At 33.8% G+C, this 24,850-nt stretch overlaps 1 protein-coding gene across 1 annotated transcript in view; it reads right to left on the reverse strand.

Moving 5' to 3' along the window:
• LOC121382754 (protein unc-80 homolog) overlaps positions 1-24,850 on the reverse strand; it is a 93,170-nt gene that overhangs the window by 39,784 nt on the left and 28,536 nt on the right. Inside the window, exons 12-27 of the mRNA XM_041512332.1 lie at positions 24,471-24,698; positions 23,998-24,176; positions 22,641-22,856; positions 21,504-21,639; positions 20,772-21,011; positions 17,962-18,087; positions 17,125-17,250; positions 15,310-15,512; positions 13,824-14,030; positions 11,187-11,363; positions 9,500-9,638; positions 9,268-9,376; positions 8,627-8,699; positions 8,080-8,214; positions 7,392-7,578; positions 2,135-2,263 (exon numbers count right to left, since the gene is read on the reverse strand). Coding sequence (XP_041368266.1) covers positions 2,135-2,263; positions 7,392-7,578; positions 8,080-8,214; positions 8,627-8,699; positions 9,268-9,376; positions 9,500-9,638; positions 11,187-11,363; positions 13,824-14,030; positions 15,310-15,512; positions 17,125-17,250; positions 17,962-18,087; positions 20,772-21,011; positions 21,504-21,639; positions 22,641-22,856; positions 23,998-24,176; positions 24,471-24,698 — 2,610 coding nt within the window. The remainder of the gene's footprint in view (positions 1-2,134; positions 2,264-7,391; positions 7,579-8,079; positions 8,215-8,626; positions 8,700-9,267; positions 9,377-9,499; positions 9,639-11,186; positions 11,364-13,823; positions 14,031-15,309; positions 15,513-17,124; positions 17,251-17,961; positions 18,088-20,771; positions 21,012-21,503; positions 21,640-22,640; positions 22,857-23,997; positions 24,177-24,470; positions 24,699-24,850) is intronic.

Below are 24,850 nucleotides of genomic sequence, written 5' to 3' on the forward strand. Positions count from 1 at the left end.
AACAACAGCATTAACCAGTAATTAACGGAATATCACTGCCATTAATATTACAGTCAACACTGCCATTCCAAATAATTAAAGTGACGGACCCTAGTTTTTAAATACTATGATGCATTATTCACTATCAGAGCCGCTTTTGATCATTTAAATTTGAAGTTGCCTACATTTTGTTAAGAATATCCATTTTCGTACATCCAAAGTGTTTCTGGCCCTTATGGTGATTGTAATACCCAAAAATATATTTGTCATAATTGTAAAAACACACGCACCACTAAGAAGTAAATATTATAGAGGACAGCTATAGTCTATTTTTAGAGAGTATTTCCCCCATTTCAACATCACAGACTCACTCTATTGCAACTGTATTCAGATGTGCTACAGGTTTGTAGATTAACTAAACTTAGTGTCCATTTTCACCGCTTCAAACTAGGGTCTGGGACTTTTAATACAACTGACCGTGTTTAAGTACTGCCTTTCTGACCACCACAATCCACTCATAATTAATACCCATTTAAAATAATAAATATCACTGTCACTATCAATGTCAACATTAATAAGTAATATCCATTCATAATTAATATTAACACCAACCATTAAGTAACTAATACATTCAGTAGTAATACTTGTAGATATGGTGATATTGCGTGGTGACACTTGAAAATGGCATTTAACTGCAAAATAACACAGTGCTCTGAATTCAGAGTGGGTAACTAAAAAAAATTTGGTCAATGTACCCAATATACTGATTATCTGTAGCTGACTTATAATTCAGATACTGGCAGTGGTCAATTTATCTGATATTGGGACATTTTGCATTGAACTTATTCTAACATAGTAACTAAACTAACATACATGCAAAGGGGAATGGCAGTATCCAACTTTCAACTAGAGACCATCATAAATTAATTGTTGTAAAACAGACAATATTTTTAAAGTGAAAATAGAAATAGTAATACTGTGGTATCAATATAGTTTACTAAACATAGAAGTAGAAATACTCTTGATATATTTCACAGTATAACTCAATACACTGTTAATATTGTAGTATATTTACCATATAAACACAAACATTGGCAAAACTAGTATATTTTACTATACAATGTGCAAGTGGCAATACTGTAGTATGTTTTACCATATAAAGACATAATTTCAGCTTCTATTTATCAAAATAACTAAACACATTTGAGAAATTAAACAACACTGATAAGATTTTTTACTAATCAAGACTATTCTGATAAGTCAATAAAGAATATATAATGAGCTTCAAGTTACAAAGTACAATACATAATCTAAACATAAAAATATAATAAAATGCTTCTATGACACTGTCTATATAAATCAACAAGATTAAACAGACTACCATACTAGTATTACTATTAGTTAGACGTTGTGCATGCTCTAATATAGGATTAGTGATTCTAGTCAAATGGTGAATTAGTCTATGAACAAACACATTTTAGTAGATTGTTAACGACTGTAAAATCAGCATTCAAAGAATATGTATTCTGGCTGAATCAAATTCACATAAAGCTAAAAAAACAAACACACACTGAAGTGGATAACCTTGTTTTACCCATTTTAAAAAAAAGGCTTTCACAAAGAAACACCTTTTTGCTTGATCAAGTGTTTCTTTTGCGACAGTTTAAACTTGAAATCTCCCAAAATCCATAATGAATCTGTCTCTATGAAAATTGGATGTAGCAACATCAGATATGACAATTTGTCATATTAAATGATAAACCTATGAAATAAGACTAAGTTGCTGTCAAAAATGATACCTATATATGAATTGAAACAAGGATGACCTACAGGCCATAACTTCACAAAAACCTAAAAGTATCAACATTGGGAACCAATTTTATTTTAATCATAATCCTCTGATAATAATTCACCATGCTTTTTACCACAATTATGATGTTAAAAACAAATAATAAAAATGTGTACATAAAAGGCTACAACAACATAGGGTAAAAAGAACATTAAAATATTTCCTTTTCTGAAAATGTATCACAGAATTTCAAAAAAACAATTAATAAAAAAGATGCATTTTTTAAAATAAAGTCAAAAATAGTCTGAGAAAAAGCCAGTTACCACATGACTATCTATGACATGACTATGACATGACTTCAGGTACCTTCAGTGCCAAGTCGTCCCCAATGCAAGCTACCATTTCTCCATGACATGCTACGACTTTGGATATTTGCCCGATTGACGGGAGCAAGAGAGACACGTCTGGCAGCCAGGTTAATTTCTTCTTGCGTTGCTAGTGTGGTAGGAAAGCAGTGCCAATTACACAAGCATACATATTGGTGGTGTGAGCACAATCGACAAAACACATCGCTTGTCCACCATTCTCACAACGCCGTCAAAAAGAAACAGGTTGTTGGTTTTAATGACACCATGACAAGAAGTCACAGAAAGCACAAATTAGAATACAATTAATAAGACCAATTTTTATTTTATTTTTTGAAATTTTTAGTCTGAAAAGAAAACTTGAAAAAGTTTTATATATCAAGTAAATATATACTTATGTATTTTATAAATCAAATTTTTTTATTTTAATATTTATTTACCAGTGGTTGGAACAATTTTGTTTAGATACTTTAAATACAAGTGGTAACAATTATTGGTATGGAAAACATTAAATAGCTTTAACTAGTGGTTAGAGCAGACTTGTTAATATATTTTAAGTGATAAAAGTACAAGGATTGAAAACAATGAGTAACTTTGGGTAAAATCGGAGAAGCAAGTACTGCTATAGTAAAAACAACTAATTTTGGAACGTTAACTAAGCCTTGTTATCATGGTATCACAAACATAAGAAGGTTAATAGAAGGTTTACAAGGCATGTCTGAACATTACGCAGTGCCGTGGGGCGCATCACAACAGCATAGTGAAGAAGGGCACACAAAAATGCCACAATCAAGAAGCATGCATCTTGTTACATGTCACAAAGGTAGTGGTTAGTATGTAAACGTGATTGTTATTTTACTACTTCATTAATTTACAAAGGATTTATTTATAAGAACACACATTTCAGAATACGAGGGGAAAGTGGATGGGTTATAAAAAAAAAAAAATTACTTTTAACAAACGAAATCAGCAAACAATGCTTTAAAATATGAAATAAAATCTAGAATATATATATATTATTTATTTAAAACAGGAGGTAAAGCAAACCAACTAATTTTGTAAAGCAATAGATTATATTAATCAGCATTTTGTTTCAATGACGATATAAAATATTTGTATAGTATTTTCTCCCAGTTATGGAAGTAACAATACTACATTTTGTACTCCTTTTGAAACAGCATCTGTTGAATGCAGTCCCACTGACTGGGTTAATATTCAGACATGGGTATTTTGAAACAGCATCTGTTGAATGCAGTCCCACTGACTGGGTTAATATTCAGACATGGGTATTTTGAAACAGCATCTGTTGAATGCAGTCCCACTGACTGGGTTAATATTCAGACATGGGTATTTTGAAACAGCATCTGTTGAATGCAGTCCCACTGACTGGGTTAATATTCAGACATGGGTATTTTGAAACAGCATCTGTTGAATGCAGTCCCACTGACTGGGTTAATATTCAGACATGGGTATTTTGAAACAGCATCTGTTGAATGCAGTCCCACTGACTGGGTTAATATTCAGACATGGGTATTTTGAAACAGCATCTGTTGAATGCAGTCCCACTGACTGGGTTAATATTCAGACATGGGTATTTTGAAACAGCATCTGTTGAATGCAGTCCCACTGACTGGGTTAATATTCAGACATGGGTATTTTGAAACAGCATCTGTTGAATGCAGTCCCACTGACTGGGTTAATATTCAGACATGGGTATTTTGAAACAGCATCTGTTGAATGCAGTCCCACTGACTGGGTTAATATTCAGACATGGGTATTTTGAAACAGCATCTGTTGAATGCAGTCCCACTGACTGGGTTAATATTCAGACATGGGTATTTTGAAAACAACAACCAATTAGTCATTATTGCATGGGGGAGGGATATTAAAGCATACTTTCAAATATATACAATGTAAAGCATCAATAAAAAAAATATATATATATATATATTTGAAATGAAAATAAGCTATTTTAGCATCCTTTTTTCTTTTTTTTCTTTTTTTTTTGTTTGTTAAATTTTGGTTGGGCCATTATTTTTAAGTTGTATAATATGTTTCTGAAAATCATCACCTAATTCCTGTTAGCAGCAAAACAAAAAATCTCTATTTAAAATGGTAGTTATGCAAAATGGAACTGGATTAAAATACTGATATTTCAAATATAACATATTTTATCTCTTATTTGTTACTAAACACAACAATGCAGTGTCCAATAAAAATTTACTTTTACAATTTTACAGACAATAAACTTCCAAAAGAAAATCATTACATTGTAGTATGAATAGCCAGTTGTTATTATTACTGTTATAATTTCTCCACAACAATGGAATTCGGGCATTTGCAATGGTTGCAGGAGACATACACATTGTGCAACATTTATGACAACAGGGTTAAAGCAAAAGTCTAACGATGCACCATATATTATCTTTTATTACAGATTTATCAACTGATTCGCTAAGTTTCTTCCCCATGTGTGTGCAAGTAAATAAGGAATGTATTTAACGTAAACCATGACATACTTAAAGCTGCTGCAATCTTGCCTGCAAATCCTTTAACATCCTCTACTAATACATAACTGTACGTTTTAATAAACCTGTGTTTTTTGCTGTCAGTGGGTATAACAATAATATAAAAGTCTCATCACTATCTTTATAGTACATTATATAACTAAAGCGCTGAGAACATCTCCCAGCTTTGTAATGGTTAATAATTTACTGTTTGTCACCTAGATTGATGACAAAAGTCAATTTAAATTAAATAACTGCATGTTATGGGGAAATCTTAATGTGGAAAACTAAATGCTTAATAATTACAAATATACTCGCAGATTGCAGCTTTAATTGCATAATGAAAACAAAATTTGTTTAAACTACATTACTTAATTTGTGACCATCGCTTTACAGACAGGGAGTCCTGCCAACATCAGGCATTTGTGTTCTAAACCCTTAATGGACAGAGTCTTGAATGCATTACTTAGCAACATGAAGACAAACAGGACCACTCTGTGTACACTACAAATCCACTGATCACAGATCTTTGGAACTGATCTGCATGTATGTATTAAATTATACATGATATAATATAATGTATTGGTTCTGGTCATGAAGCATACATTTTTAAAGTTTTGATGACCACTTTTGGACAGCCTCTTTTACACGGTTAAAGATGCCCAAAAATATTTCTCTAATTTATGGTAGTTTACATGTCTGTGTTCAAACGATACAAATGCTGAGTGGTGTAATAAAACATGAAAGTGATATGCCAGGAACAAGTTAAACTGTTAACAGGTGCTCTCAACAAAACCTGAATGCAATCCTGAATGAATCATTGCATTCATTTCTTCTTAATTCTTCCTTTTCTTTTCTAAGCATTTTCATCTTTGAAACTCCAATTGTGGGTACTGGGCACAACGCCCAAAGTAGGGACAGACAATTCAGTGGCATTCCCTAATTTATATATTTCTGGTCCGTCAACATTTGTTTGTTTGTTTGAAGACATACAAGCAGTCCGTGCATTAACACAATTATCATTAATTTAGCACATACAGGACAGAAAGTAAATGTACTAGGTACATTTAACCACTGTCATATATCAATGATATAATGAGGATACTTTACATCAAGTCATAGTGTTTTTAAAATGTCACTACCATACTGGCATTGGACCATGTAACCTTACACAAACATTAACAGTACAGTCGAAAAGTCTACCATTAGGAGTTTAACACCCAAGGTCAACTGGTTGCTCTCAACAATGAAAATATTTTGGAGTAATTCAAAGCTGCAAAGGCAGACACAACTTTAAAAACATTTTTGGGGCCAGAATTGTATTTAATTGTATTGATGTTTAAGCAAACAATCAACAAAACTACAAAAATCACTCCCGTGCCAATATTAGCTGCTTTATTCGGAAAATATCATTTTAAAATATTAATATTGCAACATACTCCAGGATGAATAAAATATTTTATGCATGATTTTTAACTGTATATAATGTTTAATTAACATAAAATTTTGTTTTATTTTAAATTTAATTTACTACCTTTAAAATATGATTTGCCATATATTCAATTTAGTAACATAAATAGGAAGACAAAGCCTGAAAAATAATTTCAGTAAGTTTATCAGGGACTTTTATAAACAAATCATTTTCACAATTGGTTAATAAGTATTAAGAAAAGCAACATGTACGCTGGAAAAGCTCCAAATAATATGCTACATATACTATTAGACACAATATAGCTTAAATGTATCTGTAAGATGGGAAAAACACAACCTGACCACTTAATGGAACTCTAAATAATGCTTGCACTGATACTCAATTTGATTATATTTTTTCAATTTATGTTCAAAACCAATTCACAAAATAAAGATACCATGCAACAAAATTGAAAAAGGAATATAATAGGCAAGAATGGTCATATTGTGTTAATTTTTAAATTTCCAGCTTTCAAAAATGCAAGCAGAAGCTTCAGCACTATCTGTGTGATAAACGTATAACAGAATATGTATACAGCAGCATTTGAAGCTTGTCCAGTTTACATTATCTATCTAAGCAGGGCTTTAATTTGGGTTCTATGCTACCGCTACCTTTACTACCTGTTTTGTAACTTACTACCTACTTCTAGTCTAACCTAGCTACTTCTGTACGCCCACTAATGCCAAGAGGAACTGTCCATTATGCTTAAAAATCATTTTAATAATTTTAGTATTTGTAAGTATGGAGCTCATGCAATTTGAAAAGATCCAACTTTGTTAATAATTTAAAATATGTTTTGAAACAAGTTTTAAAATCTTTGCAAATAGATAATTTAATGCCCCTAAAATGTCTGAAATCAAAACAAAAGTTATAACTTTCCTGTATCTTTGTATGATAAGAGACAAACAAAAATAATGCTTAAATTCATGTTTTATTATAGTGTAATAGTGCCACAACTGCTAATTTTATTAATTTCACATCTGAAATTTTTTACATTACAATTCCTTTAAAATATAAATTTTCAAATGAAATAAAACTGTTTAAGCATTAATGATTACATTCACCTCCCTTAATCTGGTGCTTATGAACTACCTCACACCTGAGATTAGATTACTGTAGAATAAAGCAGCTGTCCGAGAGAGAGAGAGACAGAGAACTAATCGATAAGGGACATTTTCCTTGGCAAGTAGACAGCGCTGCTACTGTTAAGATTGTAAGTGACTGACATGATCCCCGGTAGCCGTGGAAGTGCATTCGTTCCTGAGCCTCAACCTTTGTACCTTCCTCGTGGTCTTCGGTCGCGTGGTGCAGCACTGGCTCGTACGCGGCCAGCTGGACCACGGGCACGGACGTCATCGGAAAGTTCTCACGGCCAATTCGCTTCCGTTCTTCTTCGGCCTGGAATGCCCTGCGTATCATTTCCTGCTGCTGTTTTCGTCTTGTTGTTGTTGCAGTTACCAAGGATTTCTAACAACAGTTATCATGGCATTTTTATAAATAAGGTACAGAATAGAATCTATCATCGTGGTGAGGTATAACAAGGTAATTCCAACCCGAGAGAAAAAATCTAGTTTTTTTAAACCTCGGCCCTCACACAAAAATTTGTCCCAGGATGGCTAACTCAGTCCAGTGAGTAAGAAATAAAATTCTATCACATGTAAAAACCTGGAGATAGATTTGTGTAGTTTTAATTAGGAACTGAAGAGATATTCATATCTGTCGGCAAAATCCACAATCCACTGATGTGATAACGTTAAAATAACTAATTAGGATAAATTACCATCATTTCATAATTTTTGTTAATTCAAAACACAACTGCAATTTAACAAACTCACATAGTTTCACTATAAAACGAATAGGCCACAACATAAGAATGATGTATTATGAGAAAAAAACAACCCTGATTATTATCAATTCGACATGTTTAGATATTTAAAATGTATCCAACACTGTGCTTTAAGAACTTACAGAATCTTCTAGGTTTAAAGTGACCTCCTCAATTTTCGCTTTGAAATGAGGCATCCACGGAGGATCGACAACCGTCAAGTTTGGCAAGCCAATAGTTGGAGATGGCAAAGTGAAGTCAATTCCTGGGGGCGGAACCTGAATAAACCGATTAGCAGAAACAAAATATTAAATTAGATTTAAACAAATAGCATATTCAAGCTTTATCTCTGCACATGAAAGAAGCAAAGGACATATCGGCAAATAGTATCCCTAAATTTTATGTCTATCTCAATATAATTTTTGTCTTTACTTACTTTCAACCATTAACAATCCTTCCTTCCTTTTATGGATTCTTTTTAAGTTAAGAATCCACTAGAAAAAAAGAACATAACCTCAGCGTTAGATTCAAACCAAATTCAAGAACAGATACATGATTTTTGCTTGTATCTTCCTTAAGCACTTTTTTATTTTAATTTGACCCAGTAACCACTGTTTGAAGTTGAATATCTTTGTAATTAACTCAAAAGACTACTTGTACCAACAATAAAGCAGTTTAAGAATAATATACCTTGAATAACATGTTGGCTCCTTCTTCCATCCGTGGCCATACTTGATATCTGAACCTCCACAAAGCACCAAATCTAGCAACATGTAGATAGTAGTTTAATATTTAACCCACTAATCTGGTCAATAACATAAAGCTACAGTGTGCAATATTGCACGTAAAACACTCGCCTATGCAATAGCAATTAAAATTTACAAAATACTTATCTTTTGGTGAGTAAATTATTTTGTCAGCACTTGACATAAATATTTATTTTACAATATCAGCCAGATAATACAGTAATTGATAATCAAATTTAAGAAAAAGAAGAAGTTTATTTTCTTTAACAACAACACTAGAGTACATTGATTTATTAATCATCGGCTACTGGATGTCAAACATTTAGTAATTTTTACATATAGTCTTATATAGAGAGGAAACCTGCTACATTTTTCCAGTAGTTGCAAGGGATCTTTTATATGCACCATCTCACAGACAGGATAGCACATACTACAGCCTTTGATAAACCAGTTGTGGTGCATTGGATGGAACAAGAAATAGCCCAATGGGCCCACCAACGGCGATCGATCCTAGATCGACTGCACATCAAGTGAGAGCTTTACCACTGGGCCACATCCCGTCCCCCATATGTAAGAAAGACTAACTTGAGAATGGCACTGATCCTCTGACTGGTCTCCTCATGTTGCAGTTCCTTGACCATCATGTTGCGAGCCTTGTCTGGCGACTTCACTGATGACAGCAGGAATACGGTGGCTGCAAATAAAAACTTTAACTTCAAGCTTCAGAGAATTGAAAATAAATTCAGGAAACCCTTTCACACCTCTAATTCTGTAATAGTGTAGAAATAAACAAACAAAAATATAAAACATGTTTTACCTGCAGCAGCAGCTAGCTCCTGATCACATTCTAAAAGAAGTTCCCATGCTACAGGCATGATGTCGATGAAGTTCTCCACCCGCAGCACTGGGGCTGCCTTGGTCAAAATAGCCATTGGACACTGAGTGAGTCGCTGAGCCTGCAGTGATACAACAGTCGAGAATAATATTAACTAAACTTAGCAAGCTTACCAGATGTTTGTTAAAAGTTTGTTTTGTTTAATGACACCACTAGAGCACACTGATTTATTAATCATCAGCTATTGGATGTCAAACATTTGGTAATTTCCGACACTCTTAGAGAAAACCTGCTATATTTTTTAATTAGCAGCAAGGGCTCGTTGTTATGCATTTTCCCCACAGACAGGATAGCACATACCATAACATTTGATAAACCAGTCATGGGCACTGGTTGTGACAGGAAAACAATCCAATCACAGAATGGATCAATTGAGGTGGTTTGAGCCTATGATGCAAGCACCTCAGGTGAATGCTCTACCAACTAAGCTAGATCCTGGCCAGTTTAGTATGGAATTATTATTTAATTGCTGGTACGGCTCAAGTGTCTTCAAGCCAAAGAGAAAAAAACCTATGTAACTTAGATTACTTCTAACTAAATAGGATTTAAGATATTTTGTGATGATTTTTTTTTTTTAAAGATATAAAATATATTGAGTTCACATTTGTTATTAATCATAGTGAATTTTTAAATTTATTTATTTATTTTTGTTTGTTTGGTAAGATAAGTCAAGTTAAAAACTTAATAGTAGATCTATCAAACATGGCATAAGGAGATGTTATTTTTTATATGTTTATGGATGAAACAAAAGGGAAAGAATATCTAATACCACAGCACATTTTAAACGACATCCTGCAGTTGACTTAAGAAAATTGATATTAACTGATCAACAGGTTTACGTAAAAACAGAAGACCATAACCATATAGGTTACGATAAATAATTTATACCTCACTGTTAAAAACACGGCTTCATAAAGTTAAAGTTTTGTTTAACGACACCACTAGAGCACATTGATTTATTCATCATCGGTTATTGATCACAAATATTTGGTAATTTTTACATATAGTCTAAGAGAAGAAACCCGCTACATTTTTCAAATAGTAGTAAGAGATCCTTAATGTGCACCATCTGACAGATAGGACAGCACAAACCATGGCCATTGATATACCAGTCTGTATTGGCTGGAACGAGAAATAGCCCAATGGGTGGGTTTCCTTTCTTAGACTATATATCAAAATTACAAAATGTTTGACCTCCAATAGCAGATGATCAATAAATCAATGTGCTCTAGTGGGATAGTTAAAAAAACAAACCTTTAACTTCAACTAGATATAAGAAAACTGGTTGTAAAGCTGTATCCTAACTGGCCGCAAGTGACGCGAGCGATTATTTTAGAAATCATTGACTTCAATTGCCGCATCCTAACCACACGCATGTGACGTGACAGATAAATATGTCGCGATGCACGCGTCCGGTTAGAATACTGCAATTGAAATCAATGATTTCTAAAATAATCGCTCGCATCGATCACAGCCGGTTAGGATACAGCTTAACTGATCAACAGGTTTAGGTAAAAACAGAAGACCATAATCCTATAGTTACAATAAGTAATTTATGACTCACTGTTAAAAAAAAATGGTTAGCTGAACAAATGAGTGAATGAACCACCTGTGATGTGAGATACTTGAGTATCGGAGGGTCATCCTTGACCTCCTTGGGTCGATCTTCTTTCTTCCACGTCGTGTTCAGTTTCAGTTTTGTGATAGACACATCCGTTTTTATCTTTTCCAGTAATGGAGTGCTCTCCCTTCGCCGGACTGGAGAGGATATCTGTAAGATGGATTCCTGTTGAAAAATAAGTCAAATGCTACCTAAACTACTGAGGCATCAGGCAGTGGTTGCAAGTGCTGTTAGGAGAGGCTTCTACATTAATTCACTCTAGTTTACAACATACAACTACAAGCAAAGCTATTAAACAAGCAAACATACAGTCATTCTTGCCAACGAATTTCATGTTCTATTTCTGTGAAAATAATAAACAAGCAATGGTTCGAAAAAAAATGTTTGATAGGTACATCGGAAGGAATTTAACATTGGGAAGGAGGAGGGTATGAGTGTGGAATGGAGTATCCCTCCTTTTGTTGCAAGAAGTATGGAACATTTTTCAAATATATCTATGTGAGTAGTGCTATATGATTTACTTTCAGGCAATTCAAAGATCAATATGTTTGATAAAATACATGAAATTTGGATATGATTTAATGAAAATCAATACTTTTTTTAATTGTTTCTTGCCAACACCCCTGCTGAGTACATAAGAAACTATTAAATATATTTAGGATAAGGAACTGTCAGTGACCATTTTATTTATTTTAGATTTGAAAAGATTCCGATAGAAAATACAATTAATAAACAATTAACTCAAGATCTCAATACTTTGTGTTCAACAAATTTTTCAACAATGTTAAAAGTTGTGGAAAGCTCCTTAAATTTGATAGCGAAAGCTTGCAATATAAGTAGTTTAGTAAAATTACTGGTACAAGTTTTGTTGAACGTACATGTAATAAGCAAAATAGATCTCAAAATATTTTGTTTGGTCTCAGGGTGTACTTTCAGCACATAAACACAAACAATATATAACTGACTGACTTATAATACTGTTTTCATTTTGGTCTCCTCTCTCTCACTTAAAATATGACAGGTTGAACAATGAAGCATGACTACAAAAATGCACTGGCAGTTCTAGATATGTACTGTTTCATTAACCTACATAATTTAAACTAAGATTCTGTTGAAAATATATCTATATTTCTTGACTGGTTAAAGTCCATTACCCACTATATAAACAAGAAAATGCAACTACATGTATGCATGCTCATCCCAGTCATATGATGCGTGTCAAATTAGACAAAAGACATTTATAGGTACCTACCCATCAACTTTATGAAAGAATGTGTTAAAACGTGTTAATCCAACTGTTTGATGACCACAGACTAAATATAAACATGCATGTCACATGGTCAACTAGTGGTTTCCTTAAGAAAGGATATATTTTTTTACTTTTCGCTTGTGTTTCTGGTTAACTGTTAAATAAGTTACTGTAAATCATAAAATATTAGCGATCTTAAAATTTAGCGAAATCCAAATAAAGAAAAGAAATGTTTTATTTAACGACGCACTCAACACATTTTATTTACGGTTATATGGCATCAGACATATGGTTAAGGACACACAGATTTTGAGAGGAAACCCGCTGTCGCCACTACATGGGCTACTCTTCCGATTAGCAGCAAGGGATCTTTTATTTGTGCTTCCCACAGGCAGGATAGCACAAACCATGGCCTTTGATGAACAAGTTATGGATCACTGGTCGGTGCAAGAGGTTTACACCTACCCACTGAGCCTTGCGGAGCACTCACTCAGGGTTTGGAGTAGGTATCTGGTTTAAAAATCCCATTGCCTCGACTGGGATTTGAACCCAGTACCTACCAGCCTGTAGACCGATGGCCTACCACGACGCCACCGAGGCTGGTCGAAATCCAAATAAGTGACATATTAGCGACATAAAACTTTAGCGAGGTTATCATATCAGAAATTAAAAAAACTTAAGTTGTAGGATCAGCTGAAATAATGTTTTTGACGAATGTTGACGATTATGCAGCTTACAGACATCTTGGATTTAGTAGAATATTGCAGTAATGTGCATGATAACTAACTCTTGTTGCTATCCTTTTGGTTTAATCAATAACGTAACCACTGTTGTGTCTTCAGTTAATCATAGACAAGACAATCGCACAAATGTTTTTTGGAACAGTCTGTTGTATCTCTCTTTAAATTTAGCGTCATGAAATAATTTTTTGTTAGCGTCTTGTATGGCTTCGCTAAATTTGCTAACATTTTATGCTCGCTAACATTTCCTGATTTACAGTACTTTCGTTACCAAAACATTTTCTGTTCAACTTAATTTCAGTCTGTATGTTTTCAATGTCATTCTTTAGAGTTAATGCAAGTTTTATATACAGTATACTATAGGACCATCAGTCAGGGCTGTAGATCTCACAAATGTGGCTACAACAGTTTTTTTTTTTTTTATGTACAGTGAGGTTTTTTTTAATTCACTACTGTAATGTTAATAACAGCTGCTGAAGAGCTGTGGATACTCAGAAATGCATTTCAAGTTATTTTAATTTAATTCAAGTGGAACATTTGAGTGGTTTTGAGGTCAGCATGTTTGTACTTAATTTATGAAGAATACTACAGAACCATGCACAGCAAACGCAGCATGCAGCATCAACATCAACATACCTTCCGCTTGAGTTTATCTCTCAAGTTATCTTTTTTGTTTTCCGTTTTCTGTTGCTCCACTTTTTCTTCCTCTGTCGACTCGTACACTTTCCGCAGTGCTGTGATCAGACGAGAGCAGCTGCGACGTTGTCGCTCGTAACAGTTAGGGTGACAGTAGTTGTCATGGTTACAAATAAAGTTTGACAGATTGGCGAGCTGGATGACAACCTGTAAAACAAACAAATTCTCTCAAAATTGTTAAGTTGATGGGATCAGTGGTTTGAGTTTGAAAAGAAGGAAGGAACTATTTTATTTAACAACGCACTTAACACATTTTATTTACAAAGAGTTTGAAAAGAAAACAAAGAAATGTTACAAATACTTTTAAACAATACTAATTGATTTTGCACTTTTTTGGTGTGTTGACAAGCTTCAACAATCAATATCATGGCACTTTTAAGTTTCCCTCCATGTTTGTTTTTTCATCTAAGTTTCTCTTAACACTGTATATCTTTTATTTATGTATCTCTGGTTCTCTCCATTTTTCTCAATTGTAGACTTTATGCATTTCATAAAAACACTTCACCTATTCCAAAACAAGACAGGACAGTCATTTTTAACACCATAGATTAATGACCTTCAATCAAAACAATAAAGGAACACACACAGCTTTGTTAGTTAAAAGACAGCACCGGCTTCGGTGACACAGTGGTTAAGCCATCAGACTACAAGCTGGTAGGTACAGGGTTCACAACCTGGTACCGGCTCCAATCCAGAGCGAGTTCTTATGGGCTCAGTGGGTAGGTGTAAGGCCACTACATTCTCTTCTCTCTCACTAACCACTAACCAAGTAACAACTAACCCACTGTCCTGGACAGAACCCAGATAGCTTAGGTGTGTGCCAAGGACAGTGTGCTTGAACCTTAATTGGATATAAGCACCAGGGGTAGGAATTGGTCAACTGTAAAAAAGAGGAAATCTAGAGGGGTCCCGGAAATTTTGAAATCCTAGGTTAAAATTTATGTCATCAGACACATTTAGGAAAGGACGATTTAAAATGCGAGGAAACGCACTGTTTCATGAGAGGAAAACAGCTGATCAGAGGAGAATTCCCACCCCTGAAGCACGAAAATAAGTTGAAAGAAAGAAATGTTTTATTTAACGATGCACTCAACACATTTTATTTTACGGTTATATAGCGTCAGACATATGGTTAAGGACCACACAGATAGTGAGAGAGGAAACCCGCTGTCGCCATTTCCTGGGCTACTCTTTTCGATTAGCATCAAGGGATCTTTTCTATGCACCATCCCACAGAAGGGTAGTACATACCACGGCCTTTGATATACCAGTCGTGGTGCACTGGCTGGAAGGAGAAATAGCCCAATGGGCCCACCGACGGGGATCGATCCCACACCGACCACGCATTGAGCGAGTGCTGTACCACTGGGCTACGTCCCGCCCCGGAAATAATGTTGAAATGAGATAAAAAGACGTCCGAGCGTACTTTAATCCACGGCAGATTGGTGAAGAGCTGCTCGTCCTCCACCTCCTGCTCCTTGTCTCCCGGACTCTCCTGTGTGTCGTCGCTCATCATCGTCACTGACTCAGTGTCTTCTGCTGCCGGTTCCTCCTCCACAAATTTACTCTCCGACTGCAGCGACTGACTGCTAACCTTCCGCGACCGTATACTGCCCATCTGTTTGATGCCTAACAACACAGGAAAGAAGATGAATGGTTGTTTAAGAATATCTTTGTATCTAACATCACAGGAAAGAACATGAATGGTTGTTTAAGGATATCTTTGTATCTAACATCACAGGAAAGAAGATGAATGGTTGTTTAAGGATATCTTTGTATCTAACACAGGAAAGAAGATGAATGGTTGTTTAAGGATATCTTTGTATCTAACATCACAGGAAAGAAGACGAATGGTTGTTTAAGGATATCTTTGTATCTAACAACAGAGAAAAGAAGATGAATGGTTGTTTAAGGATATCTTTGTATCTAACATCATAGGATAGAAGACGAATGTTGGTTAAGGATATCTTTGTATCTAACATCACAGGAAGAAGACGAATGGTTGTTTAAGGATATATTTGTATCTAACATCACAGGAAAGAAGACGAATGGTTGTTTAAGGATATCTTTGTATCTAACATCACAGGAAAGAACATGAATGGTTGTTTAAGGATATCTTTGTATCTAACATCACAGGAAAGAACATGAATGGTTGTTTAAGGATATCTTTGTATCTAACATCAAAGGAAAGAAGATGAATGGTTGTTTAAGGATACCACTGTATCTAACATCACAGGAGAAGTTAAAGTTTGTTTTGTTTAACAACACTAATAGAGCACATTGATATATTAATCATCAGCTATTGGATGTCAAAACATTTGGTAATTTTAACAAAGTCTTAGAGAGGAAACCCCACATCAGATATGGATAAACACTGTTGTACCCAGATATAATAGACAACAACCAAAAGGACCAACCAAAATGTCAGTGGTTGAAGGTAAAACATCATAACTGTTGGTGTAATTTATGCTTTAGAACCATTTTTCAACCTCAAGATATCTAGTGTACTCGAGATTACAGCAGTCGAAATGACTGAACACTCGGTGGTGTGGTGGTATGATAACCACAGGCCTGTGTGATGTGTTTAGTGCTATAGTTAAGTAGTTGGCTTGACCTTCTTGCTTTCAGCTGCAGCCGCCGAATATTCTAACGACAAAAAGGTAGGCTCAGGCACAGAAGCCCTACTCTTCCAGTACATAACCTCTCTGCAGGCAAGACTCTCTCAGTGCCCCCTGCTAACACAGTAACTGGGCCCTTACGGACTCAGGCTAGACTGAGGGGGAGCACGGAACAGCTGGAGCCCCAGAGGTGCTGTGTGCATGACCCATCGACGTATGGACCCACTCTGACATTCACTAATCCAGCTCCAGCTATGGACAAATAGCACGGCGGACAGAGTATGTTAGTCATAAAAGACAATCTGTCTAAGAGGTGGAAAACTCTAAAGTAAAACCTGGACAGATGCCATTTATCAGCCTTGGAAGGCAAGACATCTAGGAGACGGACATTACAAAATCAAACCAACCCACTAGATAAAATGGATTCATCAGCCCTGTAAAGCAACCAATCTAAGAGAGATAACTCTACAAAACTCACAGCCAAAGTCGGAAAGCTCTAGCCGAAGTGGTGCAAAATAGAAATAGGGGGCTTACGCAACAATCTTCAAATGATGACAACGAACGAAAAGAAGAAGAAGACTGAATACTCGTACCCTACAACACCTAGTGTTTAGAAAACTTACTTCCTCCACCTCCTTCTGGTCTTTTCAGCTTGAAGCTGCGATTATGTCGGAAACTAGAGTTGTGCTGACCCGATCCTCGTCGGAAATGTCTTAACAGTTTTTGTCTTCCTTGAGCCAGTCTACGACCTGAAGATAAAAATCCACAAATCACTGGCAATATCTCAATTTCTTGTAATAATAACGTATATAGAGACAATTTATTATATAACATTTAGTGAAATATCTTAAAATATCAGTGAAATAAAAGTGTTATCAGTCACTCAGTGACGATAACACATTTTAGAGTGAAAATTTCACTATTTCACTCTAAAATGTGTTATCATCACTGTAGAAAGTGTTATCTTTAATGTAAGAAAGCAGGAACTATTTTGCTGCTGGCAGTTTAAAAATAAAGGTAAACTGCCAAAAGTGATATAATAAATAGAAAATGTTTCATGTTTTTTGTCAAATATGATTTATATCCCATCTCGTGAAGTTTGCAATCATATCACACTCGTCGCACTCGTGAGATATGATTGCGAACTTCACTCGATGAGATATGAATCATATTTGACAAAAAACATGAAATATCCTCTATATATTTATCATACATAACTAAATTGGAGAAATATTTTACACAAAATAAAGGAATCTGGTAGAAATCAAAGATTTGCAATAAATATTTCAAACACCATAAACATCAAGAAATTATTGTGAATCAATGTGTCATCCTGATAAAAAAAAACATTGAAAGAGTGACAGGTTAGTTAATATAGTTGACAGTGATATACGTTAACTGCCCTTCACAAACAAATACAAGATAAAAGACACAATGGTAAACACATTCTATAAACTTACCTCGCTCTTTTTTATCATCGACCTGTCCTGGGTCTAGCACAGATATTGATGTGGTGCTACTATGGAATGAATCAGATCGTTCAGTCAGGACAGCAAAACTGATCTTCCGGTCTCCTGGACTTCCAACTGGAATTATACAAGTCAAATGAAATTTAAAAAAAACAAAAAAAAAAACATGATCTTAAATACAATTTACTGAAGAGAACATTTTGCCACTGTGCTATCATTCTGACAATAGTAACCTATATAACCTTTACAAAAAAACAAACAAAAAAACATGTCAAGTATATCGAGATGTAGCAGATAATAAAATATCATGTCTAAAAATTTCTGAAACTGCTTTTGATTTTGATTAATTTCAGGTAGAATTAGTTACTTGTTGTGTGCCACAACATTGCACGTAACACCTCATAACTTTATTAAATTCAGGCATTCTTGTACAAATTGGCTATTAGATGAAAAGTCAATATTTAACTTTTTTTGTTGGTCTCTTTAAAAAATATCATGAACCATTTACCTGTTAAGTTATTCTAAGTTTTAAAAATATTATTGAAAATATTTCCCTATATCATAATAATGGCACTCAATAATGGCTGAATGGAATTCACAGAAATTGTTTTTAAACAGAGCAGAAGCAGGGTTAATATATTTGTTTTTAATAATTAAATATTAAAAAAGATTTTATAATAATAATAATAAATAAAACTAAACAATTATGGCTGCTAAATGTTACCAGTACTTTGAATTTAAAAATAAGAAATAAAACTAAACAGTAATGGCTGCTAAATGTTACCAGTACTTTGAATTTAAAAATAAGAAATAAAACTAAACAGTAATCGCTGCTAAAAGTTACCAGTACTTTGAATTTAAAAATAAGAAATAAAACAAACAGTAATGGCTGCTAAAAGTTACCAGTACTTTGAATTTAAAAATAATAAATAAAACTAAACAGTAATGGCTGCTAAATGTTACCAGTACTTTGAATTTAAAAATAATAAATAAAACTAAACAGTAATGGCTGCTAAATGTTACCAGTACTTTGAATTTAAAAATAATAAATAAAACTAAACAGTAATGGCTGCTAAATGTTACCAGTACTTTGAATTTAAAAATAATAAATAAAACTAAACAGTAATCGCTGCTAAATGTTACCAGTACTTTGAATTTAAAAATAATAAATAAAACTAAACAGTAATCGCTGCTAAATGTTACCAGTACTTTGAATTTAAAAATAATAAATAAAACTAAACAGTAATAGCTGCTAAATGTTACCAGTACTTTGAATTTAAAAATAATAAATAAAACAAACAGTAATGGCTGCTAAAAGTTACCAGTACTTTGAATTTAAAAATAAGAAATAAAACTAAACAGTAATCGCTGCTAAAAGTTACCAGTACTTTGAATTTAAAAATAATAAATAAAACTAAACAGTAATCGCTGCTAAATGTTACCAGTACTTTGAATTTAAAAATAATAAATAAAACAAACAGTAATGGCTGCTAAAAGTTACCAGTACTTTGAATTTAAAAATAAGAAATAAAACAAACAGTAATCGCTGCTAAAAGTTACCAGTACTTTGAATTTAAAAATAAGAAATAAAACTAAACAGTAATCGCTGCTAAATGTTACCAGTACTTTGAATTTAAAAATAAGAAATAAAACAAACAGTAATGGCTGCTAAAAGTTACCAGTACTTTGAATTTAAAAATAAGAAATAAAACTAAACAGTAATGGCTGCTAAATGTTACCAGTACTTTGAATTTAAAAATAATAAATAAAACTAAACAGTAATCGCTGCTAAAAGTTACCAGTACTTTGAATTTAAAAATAAGAAATAAAACAAACAGTAATGGCTGCTAAATGTTACCAGTACTTTGAATTTAAAAATAATAAATAAAACTAAACAGTAATCGCTGCTAAATGTTACCACTTTGTAAATAAAACTCAGTAATGGCTGCTAAATGTTACCAGTACTTTGAATTTAAAAATAATAAATAAAACTAAACAGTAATCGCTGCTAAATGTTACCAGTACTTTGAATTTAAAAATAATAAATAAAACTAAACAGTAATCGCTGCTAAATGTTACCAGTACTTTGAATTTAAAAATAATAAATAAAACTAAACAGTAATCGCTGCTAAATGTTACCAGTACTTTGAATTTACCAAAATAAAAAATAAAAATAAAAAACAGTAATCGCTGCTAAAAGTTACCAGTACTTTGAATTTAAAAATAATAAATAAAACTAAACAGTAATCGCTGCTAAATGTTACCAGTACTTTGAATTTAAAAATAATAAATAAAACAAACAGTAATGGCTGCTAAAAGTTACCAGTACTTTGAATTTAAAAATAAGAAATAAAACAAACAGTAATCGCTGCTAAATGTTACCAGTACTTTGAATTTAAAAATAATAAATAAAACTAAACAGTAATGGCTGCTAAATGTTACCAGTACTTTGAATTTAAAAATAATAAATAAAACTAAACAGTAATGGCTGCTAAAAGTTACCAGCTGCTAAATGGCTGCTAAAAGTTACCAGTACTTTGAATTTTAAAAATAAAACTAAACAGTAATGGCTGCTAAAAGTTAAGTACTAAACAGTAATCGCTGCTAAAAGTTACCAGTACTTTGAATTTAAAAATAATAAATAAAACTAAACAGTAATCGCTGCTAAATGTTACCAGTACTTTGAATTTAAAAAGAATAAATAAAACTAAACAGTAATGGCTGCTAAATATTACCAGTACTTTGAATTTAAAAATAATAAATAAAACTAAACAGAAATAGCTGCTAAAAGTTACCAGTACTTTGTTGCAACTCCGCAACATTGCTCTCAGAACTCTTGTCAGAGTGGCCCGGACTGCTGACAATGCTGCTGAAGCGTCGTGATGTCATCGTCTTCTCCCACAGGTGTTCACGCTTCTGACCACGCGACTTGGGCAGGTACTGAAACGTCTCCCGCAGGAAAGTCGTGATTTCCAACAAGACCAGACAAGCCAGCATCTTGAGGGCATACGGACATTCTGTTCCACTGTGGTTCACAGATGCTGAAAATAAAATGTTATCCATCAGTTTCCATTATAGCATGAAGAAATGTTGGTTTGGTTAATTACAGAAAAACTATGACTGTTATGGGTTAATAAAATATTTGGCCCTTATGCATTTGCTGTTTATACAAAGAATTTTGTTGGGGTTTTTCACAGTACTTCATATAAGCTGCTTATAATATGGCACACATCAATTTAAAAAATAAATAAATACAGTTTTCTCTTGATTACACATAATAATACATCATCACAAAACTGTTTCTAGAGACTTAATTTTTAATAGTTTTGAAGCCTATAAACTCATCTCAAGAATTAATCACAACTTCATTCAAAGAAATTAAATTTTTATTGAAAACAATTTTTTTTATTTGGTTTTAATGCCAAAACTTGTTTTTCTTTTTCTACAAAACTTGGGTGTACCTTACTATATTTTTTTTCAAAATCAATATAAAATAATTACTCATTTTTGTTTAACACAGTTCTTCACGTTACCTTCATCTAGAAAGTCTTCTTCTTCATCTTCAGTTCGGAGTTCTTTTCTCTTGGCTTCATCTTTGATGTCATTAATGATGTCAAGTCGGTCTGTGTGCTCTTTGGCCAAAATATACTCCATCTGGTTTCCAAGATTCTGCAAAAACATAATCAAGATCCAAGTTCACACCAGAACAAAGTGCTATGGACACAGTAGACTGACAAATTTACATTCAAACTATAACATAAAATATTGTGTTGTGGCAGTAATGAATAGTCCATTTCAAGTTCCATAGATATTTATTCTATCTGCAATAATATTTTTTAAAGGGCACTCTCCATACATAGATCATTAAAAAAGGTCACTGTAATTAAGAGAAACAAATCCAGTACTGACATGACATATTTTTACATACAGTCCTAAGTTAAGATAGTAATGGTTAGTAATAATTTCCAAAACATGACATATAGAGGATACTCCCCGAGTGTCTTGTGATATCATAATTTATCAGCACAAGTTGATAAAAGTATGAAAACCGAGGCTTGCCGAAGATTTTATACTTTTATCAATGAGTGCTGATAAATTATGACATCACAGGACACGAGCGGGGGTATTCTTTTTATCATCCATTATCATTCTTTTCATTTGAGACAGTTGTAAACAATGTCAGTAATGTGGGTTGAATGTCAGCGGTAGACTCGTTAACTAGCAGAACAGCAGTGGTGTGAGGTCACTAATGGTAGGTTTAGCGCTGAAACAAACACAGTGATGTAACAAAACATTGTCTTGTGATTAAAATTTGACCAATCAAGATCATAAGAAGAGATATCTCCTGCGGAGATATCGCAGGAGATATCACAAATTATAGTACCAGCGATATCTCCTACAAAATCCTTTAATGGATGATAAATAGCAATTTCGAAAGTTTGGAGTTAACAGTGAAGGTGTACTGATGTTAATACAAGACAACAATACAACAACAAAGTTTTTGTCAAAACATGACATATGCCCATTGAACAGGGTGTTAAAACTCTTCTTCGTGTGATATACACTATGTCATGTTGTAGTAAAATCATATTTTACTCAAAGAGACATACACAGATATATTGCATTTTGGAAATTTAACTCTTCATATAATCATCAAAATTATTACTGACCTCAGCCCAAGAATAAAAAAGTCTTCCCGCTGCTCGCTGAAGTAAAAGATTTCGTCGATATCCTGATGGTTGTCCTCGGTTCTGTAGCGCAGATACAGTGTAACGGAAACTTGGCAAGTTCAGTTTCATCCAGTTGGGCCAGTCTCCACGGTTACATCGATGAATGAACTGGGAACACTCCAGTAGCAGGGAGGCTCTCGCAGCCACTGGTGCTTCCTGAAATCACACAAGTGAATGCTCAAACAAAGTTGGATAGCAAAATAAAGTTCTAAGCTAGACATTTACAGTAAGTTTGTATAATAAACATGGTGTGCCACAAAGATACAGAACTGCAAATAGCTGCGATCTATTCCTATTTTTCAAAGAAAGCAATATTATACAATTTGTTTTGGTTTCATTTACCTTTCACCAAACAGAGCAAATTTGTGGCTGAATGTCCTAAAAATTCATTCATTCAATCTCAGCTGTTTTTAATTATTAACAACAATCTTTCAATGTATATATATATTTACCTGATCTTAAGTACCAAGTAAATGGAAAGTAAAGTTTGTTTTATTTAACGACGCCACTAGAGCACATTGATTTTTTTATCTTATCATCGGCTATTGGATGTCAAACATATGGTCATTCTGACACTGTTTTTTTTTAGAGGAAACCCGCTGTCACCACATAGGCTACTCTTTTACGACAGGCAGCAAGGGATCTTTTATTTGCGCTTCCCACAGGCAGGATAGCACAAACCATGGCCTTTGTTGAACCAGTTATGGATCACTGGTCGGTGCAAGTGGTTTACACCTACCCATTGAGCCTTGCGGAGCACTCACTCAGGGTTTGGAGTCGGTCAAGTAAATGGAGTTCCCATTATAATGTTTTACATACAATTACCTTTTTGACTGATACATATAAATAATTAAATTTCTGTTACATTCATTACAACGTAACGTCATGTCATTGGTCCAGACGTAGCAATGGGAGTTTGTTCATTTTTCGATGAACGTAAAAATTACATCGTCAGGGAACGTCATATGTGATGTTTATGGATAAAAAATAATTCAAAATAAAGTATGACGTTTATTAGTGTTATTATTAGCATGTATGATTCAAATTTAATTTTAAGTATTGTCTGTTATTTCTTTTACGTTCAACTGGGTATAAAAAAAAAAAAAATCCGCAAACTTATGTTAGAACGGCTTCGCCAATTCACACAGTTTGCGGATGATTTTTTTCTGTTCATACCCTGATGAACGTAAAAGAAATAACAGACAATCCTTAAATGAAGAACAGAAGTGTACAGCTACAGCATTTGTAAACTAGCAAATTTTTAATCCACAGAATTGTTTTTTAGGCTAATATTTACCAAATCTAACATGGCTGCTACAAGGTGGGGATCAGGGAAGGATCCAGGATGGCAACATTCAAGCAAGAATGAAAACCGTAGCATCCCAGATTTGATGAGAAATTTGTCGACAAGTTTCTTTTCACGAATCAGTGGAATAATCATATCCCTGGTCATTCCAGTTTTCGGGCATCGGATATCTGAAACAGAAATTGCAATTAAGATACAAAAAAAAAAAAATTCTCTTTCCAAGCACAAAGTTGTGAATCGAATGGAAAACTATCTTGTGTCTACAGAATATTATGGCACTTTTTTTTTTCCATGACCATGTCTAGCTATACCTAGTGTCTTTAAAGATCTTTTTGTCTAGCTGGATAAATTTTTTTTCATTTTTCACAGTTATTTTAGACTAGGTAGTGCTGTTTACCAAAATATATCCTTGTGTGAATTTTATGCTTTGTATTAATAAAATACTTCAATCTGAATCCATTTACCATCAACGCTGTTTCGTCTGGAAATATGCTTGCCCATTGCCTTCGTGCCATCTTCACATCTCTTCCTTGCACTAAGGAAGGTCAAGGTTGCATGACTGGCTGCTTTGAAGGACATCCTGCCCTTGCGCTGATGCACATGCATTTCACTCTTGCTCTCACGGCGGTCAAGAGGGGGTGGTTCATTTGGCCCGTCATCTTCATGATCAGAGCGTGCCCCCCGTTTCCAACCTGTAAATGGAGATTACAAAATAAGACAACTACCCCAGCATCAATATCCAGAAATATTTTCTACACAAACTATACTTTTTCAAATAAAATTGTCTTGCTTTATTAATTATTTGTATCTTATAAAAAATTTCAATACTATGGTTGAAAACAAG

The sequence above is a fragment of the Gigantopelta aegis genome, chromosome 10 (assembly GCF_016097555.1).
Source record: "Gigantopelta aegis isolate Gae_Host chromosome 10, Gae_host_genome, whole genome shotgun sequence".
In the NCBI taxonomy this organism is placed as follows: domain Eukaryota; kingdom Metazoa; phylum Mollusca; class Gastropoda; order Neomphalida; family Peltospiridae; genus Gigantopelta; species Gigantopelta aegis.